The 17,086-nt window shown below is 51.2% G+C and overlaps 2 protein-coding genes across 21 annotated transcripts in view; one reads left to right on the top strand and one right to left on the bottom strand.

Moving 5' to 3' along the window:
* The window catches only part of phldb1 (pleckstrin homology like domain family B member 1), a 47,971-nt gene extending 39,705 nt beyond the window's left edge, over positions 1 to 8,266 (top strand). For 10 of the 19 annotated variants that reach the window (XM_062961340.1, XM_062961339.1, XM_062961342.1 and 7 more), the window contains 11 exons: positions 92 to 217; positions 436 to 543; positions 1,937 to 2,042; positions 2,133 to 2,412; positions 2,730 to 2,820; positions 3,687 to 3,833; positions 3,977 to 4,196; positions 4,280 to 4,365; positions 4,511 to 4,540; positions 6,044 to 6,082; positions 6,340 to 8,266. In XM_062961340.1, the coding sequence (XP_062817410.1) occupies positions 92 to 217; positions 436 to 543; positions 1,937 to 2,042; positions 2,133 to 2,412; positions 2,730 to 2,820; positions 3,687 to 3,833; positions 3,977 to 4,196; positions 4,280 to 4,365; positions 4,511 to 4,540; positions 6,044 to 6,082; positions 6,340 to 6,480 (1,374 nt within the window). In that variant the 3' untranslated portion in view covers positions 6,481 to 8,266. Of the gene's footprint in view, positions 1 to 91; positions 218 to 435; positions 544 to 1,936; positions 2,043 to 2,132; positions 2,413 to 2,729; positions 2,821 to 3,686; positions 3,834 to 3,976; positions 4,197 to 4,279; positions 4,378 to 4,510; positions 4,541 to 6,043; positions 6,083 to 6,339 lie in introns of those variants that run through there. The other 9 variants (XM_062961333.1, XM_062961335.1, XM_062961343.1 and 6 more) reach the window with 7 other exon arrangements.
* Positions 8,267 to 8,598: 332 nt separating this feature from the next.
* treh (trehalase) lies at positions 8,599 to 16,966 on the bottom strand. 2 transcript variants are annotated; one of them, XM_003229731.4, is made up of 15 exons: positions 16,645 to 16,960; positions 15,435 to 15,535; positions 14,951 to 15,098; positions 14,575 to 14,662; positions 14,383 to 14,483; positions 14,091 to 14,183; positions 13,802 to 13,918; positions 13,496 to 13,618; positions 13,354 to 13,403; positions 13,030 to 13,230; positions 12,687 to 12,904; positions 12,424 to 12,535; positions 10,469 to 10,581; positions 10,317 to 10,370; positions 8,599 to 8,924 (listed from the first exon to the last, which is right to left on the bottom strand). In XM_003229731.4, exons 1-15 carry the CDS (start codon positions 16,830 to 16,832, stop codon positions 8,787 to 8,789), a joined length of 1,845 nt encoding a protein of 614 aa, XP_003229779.2. In that variant the 5' UTR covers positions 16,833 to 16,960; the 3' UTR covers positions 8,599 to 8,786. The 2 variants fall into 2 exon arrangements, 1 of the variants encoding a protein (XP_003229779.2); XR_010000471.1 differs by lacking the exon at positions 8,599 to 8,924 and having other exon boundaries at positions 10,335 to 10,370; positions 10,469 to 10,809; positions 16,645 to 16,966.
* Positions 16,967 to 17,086: the final 120 nt, after the last annotated feature.

Here is a 17,086-nt window from a genome sequence, read left to right as displayed (position 1 = left end):
GGAGGGAGGCCACCCTTCTCGACCCCTCGGCTGCCTCTTAGCCTCGCTCCCGCCCCCTCTCTCACGCCGCCTCTCCTCTCCGTCTGTCCAGTATGTGACCACTGACCAGCTGGCGGTGATCCTGGGGAGCGTCCGGGCGGCCGTAGGGCTGGCCCACCCCCCCGACCCCTCTGCTCCTGCCGCTTCCGCCTTGCCGGCGCCGCTCTCCTCTTCCCAGGTTCGTGCTCCTCCCGCAGCCCTGCTTCCTTGCTGTCCTTTCCTTGACCGCTTCCTTCAGACTAGTTGACCATGGGGCTTCAGTATCTCCTGGTGGTTGAGCTTCCCGCTTGCCTTCTCCTGCCTTCCTATTCCTCTTGTTCTGCTCCTCGTCCAGGAGACCCACCTTCTCCTCCATCTCTCCTTGAAGCTGCATTTCTTTGCGTCTCTCTTTGCCAGGTCTATCGCTCCAAGATGGACGGGAGCCTGGCCTGGTCCAAAGCGGGCGCCTCTGCTTCTTCCTCCCAGATCAGCCTCACCAGCCTCGGACGCAGCCCCTCACCAAAGGTAGGTAACTCTTAGTTTGGGGCCGGGCTGTGGCGCAGGCTGGTGAGCAGCCTGCTGCAATAAATCACTCTGACCATGAGGTCATGAGTTCGAGGCCAGCCCGTGGCAGGGTGAGCACCTGTCAATTTAAAAATAAAAAATAGCCCTGCTCATTGCTGACCTAGCAACCCGAAAGATAGTCGCATCTATCAAGTAGGAAATAAGGTACCACTTATAAAGTGGGGAGGCAAATTTAATTTATGACGTTGGAATGAGGAAGTGCCGTCACAGTAGATGATGAAGCAGCTGCTGCCCCCTGTGGCCAGAATCGAACATCCCCTCAGGAGAAGGTTAAATTGCATCTGCGTCTGTCTCTGTGTTGGTTCTATGTGTATATGGGCATTGAATGTTTGCCCTATATCAGTGATGGCCAACCCATGACATGCGTGTCAGCACTGACACGCCTAGCCATTTTTGCTGACACGCTGCCGCATGCAGATTGATTGGGTGACTATGTATTTTGTGGCCAAATTTGGTGTGATTTGGTCCAGTGGTTTTGTTGTTTACTCCATGGGAATTTTGCACATTACATTTATGTGTGTGTGTGTGTATAAATTATAACATTCTATTATTATTGAAGTATATTATCATATTATTACTATCATATTATTATTATATTATTTATTATTCATGACTACATTGAAACTACAATAGAGAGAAATCAGCGTGGAAGCTGCAAGGGCACCATCGATTGTTGTACATGGAAATAATGGTAGTAAATAGTTTTTGATTTATTAAATACAGTTATATATTACAATTATATATTTTTGTTATTTAAACTATACATATTGCGAAATTATTATTTTTTCTCAAAGTGACACATCACCCAAGTCATGCTAGGTTTTTTTGGTGAATTTTGACACACCAAGCGCAAAAGGTTGCCCATCATTGCCCTATATGTATATAATGTGACCCGTCCTGAGTCCCCTTCAGGGTGAGAAAGAAGGGCGGAATATAAATACTGTAAATAAATAAATAAATAAATAAATTGTCTACTGGTGTTTTGGACTTCAACTCCCACCATTCCTAACAGCCTACCGGCTTTAGCACAGGGCTGGGCTTTAGCACAGCAGGTCAAACCACCAGCTGCAGTAAATCGTGTCAGTCCAAAGGTGGACAGTTCGAAGCCTGGGTCAGGGTGAGCTCCTGGCCTTTAGCCCAGCTTCTGCCTAACTAGCAGTTCGAAAGCAAAATGTGAGTAGGTAAATCGGTACCGTTTTAAAGCGGGGAGATATTTTAAGGCACCCATAAGGAAAGGCTAGAAAAATGCTGGCGATTCGATCAAGGAGGAAGTCATGGGCTGAATTTGGCCCATGCCTGGCCTGAGATGTCAACCTCTTCCTTTCTGCGGCAGAACACCTTGGCAGCCCAGAACGGCGGCACCGGCAGCCTCCCGCGCAACCTGGCCAGCACCCTCCAGGATATTGAGAGCAAGCGCCAGCTGGCCCTCCAGCAGAAGGGTAAGTCACCGGCCGGCGGTTGGGCGGGAGGCCTGGGAGGGGTCCCAGCCCGGTGCTGAGCCGCTCCCTTGGCCGGCCTCGTCTCCGCAGGGCAGCAGGTGATTGAGGAGCAGCGGCGGCGCCTGGCCGACCTGAAGCAGAAGGCGGCGGCCGAGGCCCAGTCTCAGTGGGAGGCCCTGCGCGGGGGAGGGGCGGCCCCGCTCTCGCCCCCCTACTCCCCCCTCATGCCCCACTCCATCCTCCATCACCACCACCCCCACCACGACCCTCAGCGCCCCTACGACACCCTCAGCCTGGAGAGCTCCGACAGCCTCGAGACCAACTTTTCCAACAGCGGGAACTCCGCCTGCTCCCCAGACAACGTCTCCAGGTACGGCTGGGAAATAAGCAGGGACCCCTCCCCCTCCTGCTCCCACCCTTGGCCCCCTCCCCCCCACCCCCGCCCAGCAAGAAGGCAGGCAATGGAGGTGTTTCCTCACCACTGCTGGTTCTTCCTCTGTCTCTCCGGTGAGTATGCCTCTCTCCATCCACCAGCCATTTCTTCCATGATGACATTCTGCCCTTTCGTGGTTGTGGGCACCTTTCCGCGAAGGGGGTCTCTGGGTATGGCCCACTGGCCCCACAGGGTCCGGGGAAATGGGGGGAAAGGAGCAGCCAGGCCAGTGACACCGTGGCTTTGCCGTTCAGCGCTAGCGGGGCAGATGCAGGGAAGATCGAGGAGATGGAGAAGATGCTGAGAGAAGCCCATGCGGAGAAGTCGCGTCTGATGGAGTCCCGGGTGAGCGGCCATTCCCAGCTGCCCCTTCCTTCCCTGCTGCAAGCGGTGCTTGAATGCACTCTATGCTAGGCTTCAGCATGGATTGGGGTTGGTTGGTTCCCTTGGCTTGTTTGGTAAGGGCTCATTCCCCATTTCTTTGCCCGAAATGGCCCACGTGGCTGCCAGGCATGGCTTCTTCCCTTCTGTTTGGGAGCACGCAGCTAAAAAGCACCTCTCCCAAAGCCAGAGATGAGCACCACATCCAGAGCCAGAAATGAAAGGAGAAGCCTTTGCCTTTGTCTGCGTATGTGTGTTTGTGTCTCATTGTAACAAGGCACTAAATATTTGCCTGTGCTTGTTTATGAGCACTGCTTCCAGAGCCGGAAATAAAAGGAGAAGCCTTTGCCTTTGTCTGTGTATGTGTGTTTATGTCTCATTGTAACAAGGCACTAAATATTTGCCTATGTTTGTTTATGAGCACTGCCTCCAGAGCCGGAAATGAAAGGAGAAGCCTTTGCCTTTCTCTGTGTATGTGTGTTTGTGTCTCATTGTAACAAGGCACTAAATATTTGCCTGTGCTTGTTTATGAGCACTGCCTCCAGAGCCGGAAATGAAAAGAGAAGCCTTTGCCTTTGTCTGTGTATGTGTGTTTGTGTCTTATTGTAACAAGGCATTCAATATTTACCTGTGTTTGTTTATGAGCACCGCCTCCAGAGCCAGAAATGGAAAGAGAAGCCTTTGTCTTTGTCTGTATATGTGTTTGTGTCTCATTGTAACAAGGCGCTAAATATTTGCCTATGTTTGTTTATGAGCACTGCTTCCAGAGCCGGAAATGAAAGGAGAAGCCTTTGCCTTTGTCTGCAAAATGTCGCTCCACTTTTCTGCAGGATCAAGAAGCGGAGCTGCGGCGCCAGGCCCTGGAGGACGAGCGGCGGAGGAGGGAGCAGCTGGAGCGGCGGCTGCAGGACGAGACGGCGAGGCGGCAGAAGCTCATCGAGAAGGAGGTCAAGATGCGGGAGAAGCAGTTCGCCCAGGTGGGGCCGGGCTGGGCAGGTGGGCACGGGCCTTGTCCCTAGGCCAGGCATTGGCCAACTTCGGCCACCTATCCTGGTGTTTTGGACTTCCACTCCCACAATTCCTAACAGCCGGTCGTTCGCTCATCTCCCTCCTCCGCCAGGCACGGCCCCTGACCCGCTACCTGCCCATCCGCAAAGAGGACTTTGACCTGCGGCTGCACATCGAGTCCTCGGGCCACAGCGTGGACACCTGCAGCCACGTCATCCTCTCTGAGAAGATGTGCAAGGGTTACCTGGTCAAGATGGGGGGCAAGATCAAGTCCTGGAAGAAGCGCTGGTTCGTCTTTGACCGCTTGCGCCGCACTCTGTCCTACTACGTCGGTAGGTAGGAAAGGGGGTCCTATGGGTTCCTCTCCTTCTGGCACCCCAATATCAAGGACTGACCCTCCCTCTCTGCCCTGCAGACAAGCACGAGACGAAGCTGAAGGGCCTCATCTACTTCCAGGCCATCGAGGAGGTCTATTACGACCACCTCCGGAGTGCGGCCAAGGTGAGCCGAGGGGTAAGGGCTGCAAGAGGACCCTTTGAGGGGTCCAGGGAGTGGGCAGCATTGGGGTCCCCTTCCTCGCCCTCTTTTCCCCTTCCTTCCATCACATTTCTCTCTCCTTTTCCTCCTCTTCCTCCTCCTCCTGCAGAAGAGGTCCTTCTCTCTCAGTCTGGCCAGTGTAGGTAGCCCTTGGTTTCCTTGGCATGCCCTGAATAACGGCCCCGCTCGTTCCCACTAACAGAGCCTTTTGCTGTGACCTCAAAATACGAGGCGAGGGTCCCAAACATTGAGCTCGACCCTAGTTTGACGAGGTCGTTGGTCTGCTGGCAACAACTAACAGCTTCCCTGAGTGGCTACTAACTTGCCCCCTTTGGGACTAACTCAGACATGGGTCAACTTGGGGCCTCCAGGTGTTTTGGATGCCAACTCCCACCATTCCTAACAGCCTCAGGCCCCTTCCTTTTCTCCCTCAGCCGCTTAAGTCAGGGCTCCCCAAACTTTTAAAACTGGGAGCCAGTTCACAATCCCTGAGACCGTTGGAGGGCCGGACTGTAGTTGGCCACCGAGCAATTATTATTATTATTATTATTATTATTATTATTATTATTATTATTATTATTAGTATGACACAGCAACCAAGATAGACACGTTGGATTTCGTTTCACAAAATCACAAGTCAAACACTTCCCAAGTGTCTAGGACTGTGTGATGTATTTTCGGATGATGCGTGCAGATCCCAGTAGGGTGGCCTTTTGCAGTTGGCAGATCGTGATTTTGTCAATGTCTATTGTTTCCAAATGCCGGCTGAGATCTTTTGGCATGGCACCCAGTGTGCCCATCACCACCGGGACCACCTGCACTGGTTTCTGCCAAAGTCTTTGAAGTTCAATCTTGAGGTCCTGATAGCGGCTGAGTTTTTCCTGTTGTTTTTCGTCAATGCCACTGTCACCTGGTATTATTATTATTATTATTATTATTATTATTATTATTATTATCAATTATTCCTGCCAACCTAGCAGTTCGAAAACATGCCAATGTGAGTAGATCAATAGGTACCGCTCTGGCGGGAAGGTAACGGCGCTCCATGCAGTCCTGCCAGTGGCCACATGACCTTGGAGGTGTCTACGGACAACGCCGGCTCTTCGGCTTAAAAATGAAGATGAGCACCAACCTACAGAGTCGGTCACAACTGGACCTAACATCAGGGGAAAACCTTTACCTTACCTAATAATAATAATAATAATAATAATAATAATAATAATAATAATAATAATAATAATAATAAGGGTTGGTATAGACCCCTTGGGCCATTTAGCCCAACCTCCTCCTGCTTTTGTGCCGTGGGGGCCTGATAAATGGCTTCGATGGGCCACATGTGGCCCGTGGGCTGTAGTTTGGGAACCCCTGGCTTAAGTGATCAGATAATCACATACAACGTAAGCAGATACTCACACTGAGTCACACAGGAGAGAGGAAGATGGATTAGTTCTTCCTCCTTATATATGTAGCCACCTGCTGATAGGTCATCAGTAGTAAGGGACACTGGCTTAAGCGGCCGAGGGGAAAAAGGAAGGGGCCTGAGGGCTGTTAGGAATGTTGGGAGTTGGAGTCCAAAATATCTGGAGGGCCCAAATTGGTCCAGGCCTGCTCTAACCTCTCCTGTTTTTCTGTTCCTTTCCAGCACCTAGCAGACTTCCTCCCTGCTCCCTTCAGCGGAGAGGTTGGTCTCGGCGCTTCCTCTCGGGGGTTCGGGGGACGGAAAAGAGGGGGTTCCCCTTCTGCCCCTCTCCCCATGGACCCCTCTCACCTCAAGGCACCTCCTCCTTGCGCTCTTTCTCCTCCAGAATCAGATTCCTCTCCCTACCCGTTCCTTTTCCCACCCAACCGCCAGCTTCAGTCTGATTATGGGGCTGGGGGGGGGGCGCCAGTGGTGTATGTTGCAGGCCCAGTGACCGGACCCCCTTTGCTTCCCCACAGAGCCCGAACCCGGCCCTGACGTTCTGCGTCAAGACCCACGACCGCCTCTACTACATGGTGGCCCCCTCCGCCGAGGCCATGCGCATCTGGATGGACGTCATCGTCACGGGCGCCGAGGGATACACGCAGTTCCTGAACTGAGCCCCAAAGAGGACGGGGAGGAGGAGACAACAGTGGGGACGGGGCCAAGGCTTCAAGGCTTTGGGCTCCTCTGGACAGAGCGGTGCTTCTGCTTCTCCACAAGCGCAACACGGGGCTCTTGGGAGCCGCAAGGGCTTCGGGAGGGGGCTCCCCGAAATACGCGCCCTCTCCTTGGCCACGGAGTATAGACATGCCACGTTTGCCCAGGACACTGCCAAAAGCTCCACGCCAGCAGCTCAGCCGAGTCCTGCCCCAGATGTGCAGGGATGTAGGCTTCCTTCCTTCCTTCTCTCCCTCTTCTGCCCTTCTTCCCTTCCCTTCCTTTCTTTCTTTAATCACTTCCCTCCCTCCCTCCCTTCTTTCTTTTTCTTCCTTCTTTCTTTCTTTTTTCCTTTCCTTTCCTTTCTTTAATCACTTCCCTTCCTTCATTTCTTCTCCCTCCCTTCTCTCCTTCCTTCTTTCCATTCTTTAATCCTTCCTTCTCTCCTTCCTTCTTTCCTTCCTTCCCTTCCCTTCTCTTCCTTTCTTTAATCACATCCCTCACTCCCTTCCTCCTTTGTCTCTTTCTTTCTTTCTTCTTTCCCTCCCTCTCTTCTGTCCATTCTTTCATTCTTCCTTTCCCTTCTTTTCTTTAATCACTTCCCTTCATAACTTCTCCCTCCCTTCCTTCTCTCCTTCTTTCCTTTCTTTAATCCTTCCTTCCTTCTTTCCTTCCTTCCTTCTTTCTCTCCCTCCCTTCTTCTCTTCCCTTCCCTTCCTTTCTTTAATCACATCCCTCCCTCCCTTCCTCCTTTGTCTCTTTCTTTCTTTCTTCTTTCCCTCCCTCTCTTCTGTCCATTCTTTCATTCTTCCTTTCCCTTCTTTTCTTTAATCACTTCCCTTCATAACTTCTCCCTCCCTTCCTTCTCTCCTTCTTTCCTTTCTTTAATCCTTCCTTCCTTCTTTCCTTCCTTCCTTCTTTCTCTCCCTCCCTTCTTCTCTTCCCTTCCTTTCTTTAATCACATCCCTCCCTCCCTTCCTCCTTTGTCTCCTTCCTTTCTCTTCTCCTTCCTTCCTTCCTTCTTTCCATCCCTCTCTTCTGTCCATTCTTTCCTTCTTCCTTTGAATGCTTTTCCTTCCTCCTTTGGTGCTTTGAATGAGTTTTTCCTGCTTCTTGTAGGGGGTTGGACTGGATGGCCCATGAGGTCTCTTCCAACTCTACGATTCTATGATTCTTTCCTTCTTTCTTTCCTTCTTTCTTTCTTTCATTCTTCCTTTCCCTTTCTTTCTTTAATCACATCCTTCCTCCTTTGTCTCCTTCCTTCCCTCCCTCCTCCCTCCTTCCTCCTTCCTTTCCTTTCTTTAATCCTTCCTTCTTCTCCTTCCTTCCTTCCTTCCTTCCTTCCTTCCTTCCTTCCTTCCTTCCTTCCTTCCTTCCTTCCTTCCTTCCTTCTCCTTCCTTCCTTCCTTCCTTCCTTCCTTCCTTCCTTCCTTCCTTCCTTCCTTCCTTCCTTTCTTCTCTCCTTCCTTCCAAAGGGAGGTCTGATTTCCCTGGGCAAGAAAAAGGGCCCTGCCGCATCCTCTCCCACTGCAACTCCCATCATCCTCATCCTCATCACCACCGCCTTGTGCCTTGGGGGGCTGCTGCCCACCACCCTACTTCCAGCAAAGGGACCTGAAGTGGGACGTTCTGCCTGGAGACAGAAGTCCGCCGGACATTTAGAACCGGGCACCGCTCTCCCTGGTGCTGCCAATGACTTGGACTGGGCAGAGGATGGGAATAAGTAATAAAGCCTTTTATCTACAATGCCTTATAGCGCACTCACTTTGCCGAAACATTAATGTGCCAAGGGACCAGGGCAAACTTGGGCCCTCCAGGTGTTTTGGACTTCAACTCCCACCATTCCTAGCAGCCGGTAGGCTGCTAGGAATGGTGGGAGTTGAAGTCCAAAACACCTGGAGGGCCCAAGTTTGCCCATACCTGGGCCATCCAATCCAATCACCTTCTGTCATTGAGTCTGGGAGTTGTAGTTCACCTACATCCGGACTCCAAACCATGATGGATCTGGACCAATACTCAATCGGCCCAAATGGGAACTCTGGTGGAGTCTGGGGAAAACAGACCTTGACATTTGGGAGTTGTAGTTCCTGGGATTTATAGTTCGCCTACAATCAAATCCCGCCGACGATAGAATTGGGCCAAACATCCCACACAGAACAGAAAATAATGGAGGGATTTAGGTTCCTAAGACCATCAGAAATGTGTTTTTGGTGACCCCTCTCGCGACCCCCCGGGGGTCCCGACCCCCAGGTTGAGAAAAGCTGCTTCAGGACAAGACGATCAGGAGGAAAGTCCAGATCCAGGTCCAGACGCCCGGCAAGAAGGAGACTCCGGAGGAGGTCAGGCGGTCACCATAGAGGTCCAGCAGCTTCAGGGCCACTCCGTTGGTCCACCCGAAGCCTTCCTGCAAATGTGGAGAGCGGAGACGTGAGGTTGCGGCCTGTCCAAACCTTCCTGTTGACCTTTGAGGATGATCGGGAAGCACTAAAGTACACAGAAATCTATAATACGTGTAGAGATACAGTTGTCCTATTGCTAACTAATATACAGAATAGGACAGTTGTCCTATTGCTAACTAATATACAGTTGTCCTATTGCTAACTAATATACAGAATAGGACAGTTGTCCTATTGCTAACTAATATACAGTTGTCCTATTGCTAACTAATATACAGAGTAGGACAGTTGTCCTATTGCTAACTAATATACAGAATAGGACAGTTGTCCTATTGCTAACTAATATACAGTTGTCCTATTGCTAACTAATATACAGAATAGGACAGTTGTCCTATTGCTAACTAATATACAGTTGTCCTATTGCTAACTAATATACAGAATAGGACAGTTGTCCTATTGCTAACTAATATACAGTTGTCCTATTGCTAACTAATATACAGAACAATAGTAACAGGCAAATTATAATCCTTACAGGCACACGAGTAATGCACAAATGAAAACTGTTTACAACATTACGTCAAACATTATATTCATGCTTGTATGTTTCAGTAACAGATAATAATAAGTAACAGATAATAACAATATATTATTGTATCCTGCCACCATCACCCCGAAGGGATTCAGGTATCTATGGAGTATTTAAAAAAAATTAACAAAGAAAATTAAACTATATTTTAAAAAGACAACATAATGGATTTGCTGTTGCCAGCACCCAGTAACATTAAACAAGTTCTCATTAGTTTAATGTGCATTAAACTAATGAGAACTTGTTTAATGTTACTGGGTGCTGGCAACAGCAAATCTATTATGTTGTCTTTTTAAAATATAGTTTACAAAAGCTTCAGGAGAGTCTACTACAAACGCATGAAAGAACCCTCAGAAGCAACCTGAAGAAGGGATTTTGATCCAGAAACAAGGATTACAAAATACCCGGGAATCCTTATTCTACATTCCTTTATGTTTTACATTCCTTTTGCGCATCTCCAAGACATTAACTTGCATGGGACAATGATGAATTTATCTAAAGTGTGAACCACAATTTACAGAAGAAATTATCAGTTGTTTATTCCTTTGACCATGCATTTCTAAGACTTCTATCTATGTGGGACAATACTGAAATTCAAAGTGTTGTACTCAGTCACTGAACATACTTATCTGTTACTGGAACATACAAGCATGAATATAATGTTTGATGTAATGTTGTAAACAGTTTGCATTTGTGCATTCCTCATGCGCCTGTAAGGATTATAATTTGTCTGTTACTATTGTTCTATTCTGTATATTAGTTAACAATAGGACAACTGTGTCTCTACACGCTGATAGGGAAGGGTCTGCCTTACCTGCACGGCGTACTCCCCGCCTCCACCTGGCTTCCCATCACCTTCCACGTTATACTGGGGAGATAAAAAGAGATTCCTTGTACCTGGTTCCACAACAAGTCCCACCCTCCCTTTCCGCCCCCTTCTTGTTCCAATGCGTCCACGTGCCTCACCTTCTCAAACATGCCCTTGTACCTCTCATAGACGGCCAGGTTGGTTCTCACCCAGCGTTGGGCCAAAGCGAAGGCCAGCTCTTGCGCCCGGGGCGAGGAGGACTTGGCCAGGCCTGGAGGGCAAGAGCAAGGGCTGGATCAGGAGACACCTGAGAACATGGCTGTGCTCCAGGTCTAAGCTCCTTCCAGCACCTTGGAGAGCACCTTCAAAGCCTCCCCAATCCTGGAGGGGACCCCACACTTCCCTGACTAAGCCTGCCGCTTGGCTGCCGATTGGACGGTTGTCAGTTCAAGCCCTGGTCGGGGTGAGCACCTACCATCAGTCCCAGCTCCCTGCCCACCTAGCAGATCAAAAGCAGAAATGTGACTAGATAAATAGGTATCGCTAGCACAAGTTTAAACCACTAAGCTGCAGAAAATCGAAAGGTCAGTTCAAGCCCTGGTCGGGGTGAGAACCTACCATCAGCCCCAGCTCCCTGCCCACCTAGCAGAAATGTGACTAGATAAATAGGTACTGCTAGCACAAGTTTAAGCCGCTAAGCTGCAAAAAATCCTGCCGATCAAAAGGTTGTCAGTTCAAGCCCTGGTCAGGGTGACCACCTACCATCAGACCCAGCTCCCTGCCCACCTAGCAGATCGAAAGCAGAAATGTGACTACATAAATAGGTACCGCTAGAGCAAGTTCAAACCACTAAGCTGCAGAAAATCCTGCCAATCGAAAGGTTGTCAGTTCAAGCCCCAGCTCCCTGCCCACCTAGCAGATTGAAAGCAGAAATGTGACTAGATAAATAGGTACTGCTAGCACAAGTTTAAACTGATAAGCTGCAGAAAATCCTGCCGATCGAAGGATTGTCAGTTCAAGCCCCAGCTCCCTGCCCACCTAGCAGATTGAAAGCAGAAATGTGACTAGATAAATAGGTGCCGCTAGCGCAAGTTCAAACTGCTAAGCTGCAGAAAATCCTGCCGATTGAAAGGATGTTAGTTCAAGCCCTGGTCGGGGTGAGCACCTACCATCAGCCCCAGCTCCCTGCCCACCTAGCAGATCAAAAGCAGAAATGTGACTAGGTAAATAGGTACCGCTAGCACAAGTTTAAACCGCTAAGCTGCAGAAAATCGAAAGGTTGTCAGTTCAAGCCCTGGTCGGGGTGAGCACCTAACATCAGCCCCAGCTCCCTGCCCACCTAGCAGATCGAAAGCAGAAATGTGACTAGATAAATAGGTACCGCTTTAAGTGGGGAGGTAATAAAAAGCGCCCATAAGGACATGCGCTCAATTCGATCCAGAGGACAAAGCTCTTTGGCATGGAAGTTGGAGCAAGAGCACCCCCCTGTGGCCGGATTTGAGCACAGCCTCCAGATGCCAGAAATGGAAAAGATAGGGAAAGCCTTTACCTATGTTTATGTATTGTCTGTCCTTGCGAATTGTATAACGGCATTGAATATTTGCAGTGTTCTGTAATCTGCCGTTAGGGAGATAACGCAGTATATAAATAAAGTGTCAGAATAATTTGCAGTGCAGCAACAGTTGGATGGAATCAGTGGAACGCAGAACGAAGTGACATCACAGACGATGGTAAAACTATATACAAGTTTTACTGAAAGCAGTAATAATCAAGACAAACAAGCTTGCAGACAATAGACGAACACAGGACTTGATTCTCACTCTAGGCAGATAGCACTTGACTCCACTCAGAACTGAACTGAACTGATGCAATCAGCAATGCACACACACTTGTGTCTGGACACTCCCTGGTTCCATCCACACATCAAGGACATCACAGCTTCTTAGTAATTAACTCTTTCCAGACTATGTTACACTCTGGATGATGCAATCAGTATGCAATAAAGACAAGACACAAATTTCATTTAAACACTACCAATACACAAATTATAGCTCTGCGGGGTTTGACCCAATGACTGCACACCTGGGGATGTGGGGAAAGGGGCGTACGTTACCTCCGATGACCATTTCCTGGAGTGGGGCCCATGCGTTGGGCAGGTCCCACTGTTGCCCTGTGTCCGCCAAGGAAGTGGGCAATCCGTTCCGATAGGAGAGAGCCGGGTTCCCCTGTGGCGAAAAGCAAGTGGATAAGGGGACAGAGAATGCCCCGTGGCCTCACACTTCAGGACTGGGACACGCACACTGGGGGCACAGTTATAGGACGGAGCGTCGCATGGGAATGATGTTCCGTGGAGTCCTGCGTCAGGGCTCTACTCACCTCCAGGTAGCGCAGGGCGCTCTCCGCCTCGGTGAGGCTTACGCCACACTCTGCCCACAGAGGAGCCACATTGGTGGGGTAGAAAGCCCGGTTGCGTCTCCGCCGCAGGAGGTTGTAGTCCAGCCAGGCCCCGACCTCTTGATCCCAGAAGACAGCCCGCATAGCCCGCTCCCGCTCCTCACGGGCCGCCTGGAACCGCTCAGCCGCCTCAGGGCTCCCTTCCGAAGAGAGAGGCGGCACCCGCCATCACGGAACCCAGGAAGGAAGCCAACCCTCCCCCTTGGACACCCACCAACAGATCAGGATCCCCTCCTGAGTCCCATAGACCGGCGCTTTTCCTCACCCAGAGTCCTATGGAAGGAGGCCAGGAGTCCCTCCACACGGCAGAGGATGGCGTTCAGGTCCACCGGCACCACGGCGCTGGTCCTGAGGTCCTGCAGCCCAGCCGGGAGGGGAGGGGGTCCCGGGAGGAACCACCGGGAGGAGAAGTCCCAGCCGGACTCTGCGCCGCTGTGCAGCTCGGACCAGAGCGCTTGCTGGGACGCTGCAACAGGGTCGGAGGGAGAAAGAGAGGTGGCTCTGAGAATAACAAGGCTCAAAGGCCAGTGCTTGCCTCAGGCCGCAAGGAGAATTAGGACGGCAGTGATGGGCAGCAAGAGGAGACTACCTTCGTCCAAGCCGGCGGCTACTTCCACATCCTTCATGTAGGACTCTGGTCTGAGAGAGATGGAGGAAGAAGGTGCTGTTGATATTTGGCGGTCCAGATTGGCACATCGGTGGCCAAACCTATGACATGTGCCCCGCCTCACCTGGGCTCCCCCACCGGCACCTGGTAGCGGTTCAAGGAGTAGTCCCGGCCCCCCATGGAGACGTTGATGGCCCTCTGCTCTTGCCAGAAGCGGTACTCGGCCTCCAAAAGAGGGAGGCTCTCCCTGGAAAAAGGCAGGAAGGGCCCTTGAGAAGGTGCAAAGCCCCCAAGGGACCCCCATGCCCATAACCTGTTTGTGAGGAGGGTTGGGCCCAGGGTTGGCCCTTGGTCGGGCTTTGATTGTGCTCTTCTGCCTGGCAGGATGGGGCTGGACCCAATGCCCCCCCCCCACTCTGCAGAGCCTCACCTGAGGAAGGCGGTGTCGTTGGTGTGCGCCAGGTACGCCTCCACCATCAGGCTGAGGAACGGGGGCTGGCTCCGGCGCAGATAGTAGACCCGGCCCCCGTTGGGGATGTGCCCAAACCTGTCGCAGAGAAAAGGCATGGCTCAAGGAGGCGCTGGAGCGTGGCCAGGAGAGGGATGCGAGCAAGTGCAAACGCATGGCATGGCATGGCCCTCCTCCTTCCTCCCCTTGGAGGCAGGCGGCAGAGCCCCACTCGCCCTGCTCTTCCACAGAACCCCAGCTGGACACTCACCTCTCCACCAAGTGGAGGAAGTTCCTGATCATACCCTGGGCCGTGGTGGTCATATTGCAGAACAGAAGGCCTTCGATGACCCAGAAGGAGTCCCTGCAGGGAGAGACCAGGGCAGTGAATGCGCAGAACATCCCTTTGGGCCCACCCAACAAAGCAGAAGGACCCTCCTCACTCTCACACAGAAGTCCTGAGTGTTCGGGGCATTTGGAGGGCCTCTGGAACAGGCAGACCCAACCAGGTTCACATGGTCAGCAGATAAAGAACTAGAAATTATGGAAAGGTACTTTTTTACCAGTAGTAGTACTCAATGAACCGTCCTCCTGGAACAATGAGTGGGTTCGGCACATAGATCAGGGAGTGGCGCTCAGGGTTGGTTTGGACCTCCGGCTTCATCTGGGGGCGAAGGGAAGGCATGGGACTCTGCCCTGGCATCATCCCCCCCGACCCCCAAATATGCGCCTGTTACCCAACACTTTTGCTCTACCTTCCTGCCCAGCTGCTTCCATTTGTCGTTCAGCGCCTGGGCCCAGGACCGCAGCCTCTCATCCGAAATCTTCTTCAGAACTGAGGGGCTAGGAAAGGATCACAGACGAAAGGCAAGGGGATCAAGGGCAGAAGAAAGTGTGGATACAAACTCAGGGTACCTTTTTCAGCCTCCTCCATTGTGTTTTGGGACACAATGTGTTTGGAAAAGGCAACCTGGGTGCAGGGTACGGATGGTGACAAAGCTATGCTCCGGTGAACACGTTCCTTGTGTTTTTCCGGTGAAGGGCGCTCCCCAAACGCATGGACTTTTCAATAGATCTGTGTGGTGGTGCACAGGAGGCTTTAGGGGGGTGAAGGGCCTGCCCTCTCTGTACCTGGCCGTCCAGTCCGGAGGCACCCAGCTCTCCAGCTCCTGTCCTGGAGGAGAGAAATGCCCCTCCACAAACGCCGCCACCTGCTCTTGGGACAATCTGCCTCCAGCCGTGACGTTCACCCGCTGCCAGAACTGGTCCAGGACCTCCTCTGGGGGAGCAAGGAGTTGCAGTCATGGCAAGGGACGGGCGCATTCTGCCCATGCCTTGCATGCACCCACGATGGTGGAGGGAGATCTTGCCTTCCGCCTGGACTTCCCCTCTTCTTGCCTGCCAAGCCCTTCCTGGAACGCCTCGCCTGCTTCTGTTCATGGGTGGGGCCCAGTTGGCACCTTCCAAAGCTCAACCTAATCCCTCCCATTGAGATGACACAACCCAGAAGCTGGAAATTCTGGTCCTCCACAAACCAAGCATGGTGTGGTTTCTATGTGAGGGGGCAATGGTCCCTTCCTTTTCAAAGAAGTTGGCGGCCTGGGCCTATCCTCACCTGGGCTGGCCTTCAGGGGCATGTCCACAAAGTGCTTGTCGTCCTGGAAGAGCTTGGCCTGTTGCACCTGCTTGAGGAGCTCTCCGGTGCAGTAGATCTGGCTGAGAAGAGCAGAGCAGAGCCGGCATGAGAAGCACCTCTTGGACCCTCGTTTGTGTTCTACTCTCTGGGCCATCGGGACACATTTTCCTCATTTCTCCTCTGCCCTATCTGCCACTTTCGCCGCCAGACAGGTAGGTACATAATGGCTGCTTACCTGTAACCATGTTTCTTTGAGTGGTCACCTGTGAAATTTGCACATATGCTATTTCCTGTACCTGCAACCGTGTATGGAACCACAATAAAGAAGCAATGGTTGCTTATCTGCAACAGTGATTCTCTGAGTGGTCACCTGTGAAATTTGCACATACCCCGAAAATAAGACATCCCCAGAAAATAAGACCTAGTAGAGATTTTGCTGAATTGCTAAATATAAGGCTTCCCCTGAAAGTTTTTTTTTTTCGTGTCAGGAGCGACTTGAGTAACTGCAAGTCGCTTCTGGTGTGAGAGAATTGGCCATCTGCAAGTAAGACCTAGCAAAGTGTTTGTTTGAAATTACGCCTGCCAAACAGAACAGCAGAGCATGCAGGATTGGTAAATGTACGTGCCATAGATTGCTGTACATACAAATGTTAGTAACAAGAAATTCTTGATAGGATTCAATTTGTCTGGTTATGCTGGTTTGTGATATCTGCTGTACAGTATATAATAAATGTCCATTTTTTTGTTCAACAATAAAAGTGAATTCTTCTTCATGGAAAAACAAGACATCCCCTGAAAACAAGACCTAGCACATCTTTGGGAGCAAAAATTAATATAAGACATTGTCTTATTTTCGGGGAAACACGGTAATAAATGTCAATTTTTTTTTGTTCAACAATAAAAGTGATTTCTTCATGGAAAAATAAGACGTCCCCTGAAAATAAGACCTAGCACATCTTTGGGAGCAAAAATTAATGACAGTCTTATTTTCAGTATGGTTACAGGCCCAGGAAATACCCCATGTGCCATTTCACAGGGACCACGATGGAGAAAAGTTCCCTTCTCATTCTTCCAAGTTGAGGACACTGGGCGTGTCCTGGTACCAATCTACCCACCCTTGGCTTCCAGCAGCAAGCCAGTGTGGGACTTCTGGAGTTGCCCCCAGTGCCACCCTCCACCGGATCCTCACCTGTCGCAGGGGGAAAACATCCGCTGCCCAAACGCAGCACTGGAGATGGACAGGAGCAGCCACACCGCTGGGACCGCCATCCCTGCAGCAGCGAAGAAGGGACGGAAGGGTTGCAAAGTCCACCCGGGGAGGGCTATTAATAGGTGCTTCCCGCCCAGGGCTCCTCTGGGAAGCATTGGGAGGAGCATGGCCCAGGAGAGAGAGGCGGGCCACAAACACAAGGGGAAGGGCTACACTGCGTGGTGGACCAAAACAAGGCGTCCAATAGATTGCACAAAGGGTTACAACAGGCATAGGCGAAAGCTTTGGCCTTCCAGATGTTTTGGACTTCGGCTCCCACGATTCCTAACAGCCTCGGGCCCTTTCCTTTTCCCCCTCCGCCGCTTAAGCGGCGGAGGGGGAAAAGGAAAGGGCCCGAGGCTGTTAGGAATCGTGGGAGCCG

The sequence above is a fragment of the Anolis carolinensis genome, unplaced genomic scaffold (genome assembly GCF_035594765.1).
Source record: "Anolis carolinensis isolate JA03-04 unplaced genomic scaffold, rAnoCar3.1.pri scaffold_8, whole genome shotgun sequence".
NCBI lineage: Eukaryota > Metazoa > Chordata > Lepidosauria > Squamata > Dactyloidae > Anolis > Anolis carolinensis.
The sequence above is the reverse complement of the archived record's forward strand: the minus strand, read 5'-3'. Positions and strand labels throughout refer to the sequence as shown.

Excerpts from the sequence above, each read along its gene's own strand:
- treh (XM_003229731.4), bottom strand. The coding sequence starts at position 16,832 with ATGCTCCTCCCAATGCTTCCCAGAGGAGCCCTGGGCGGGAAGCACCTA. Across the intron at positions 14,184-14,382 it reads TTCATTGAGTACTACTACTG|GGACTCCTTCTGGGTCATCG; the intron begins GTAAAAAAGTAC and ends CTCTCCCTGCAG. Across the intron at positions 13,231-13,353 it reads AGCCGCCGGCTTGGACGAAG|CGTCCCAGCAAGCGCTCTGG; the intron begins GTAGTCTCCTCT and ends ACCCTGTTGCAG.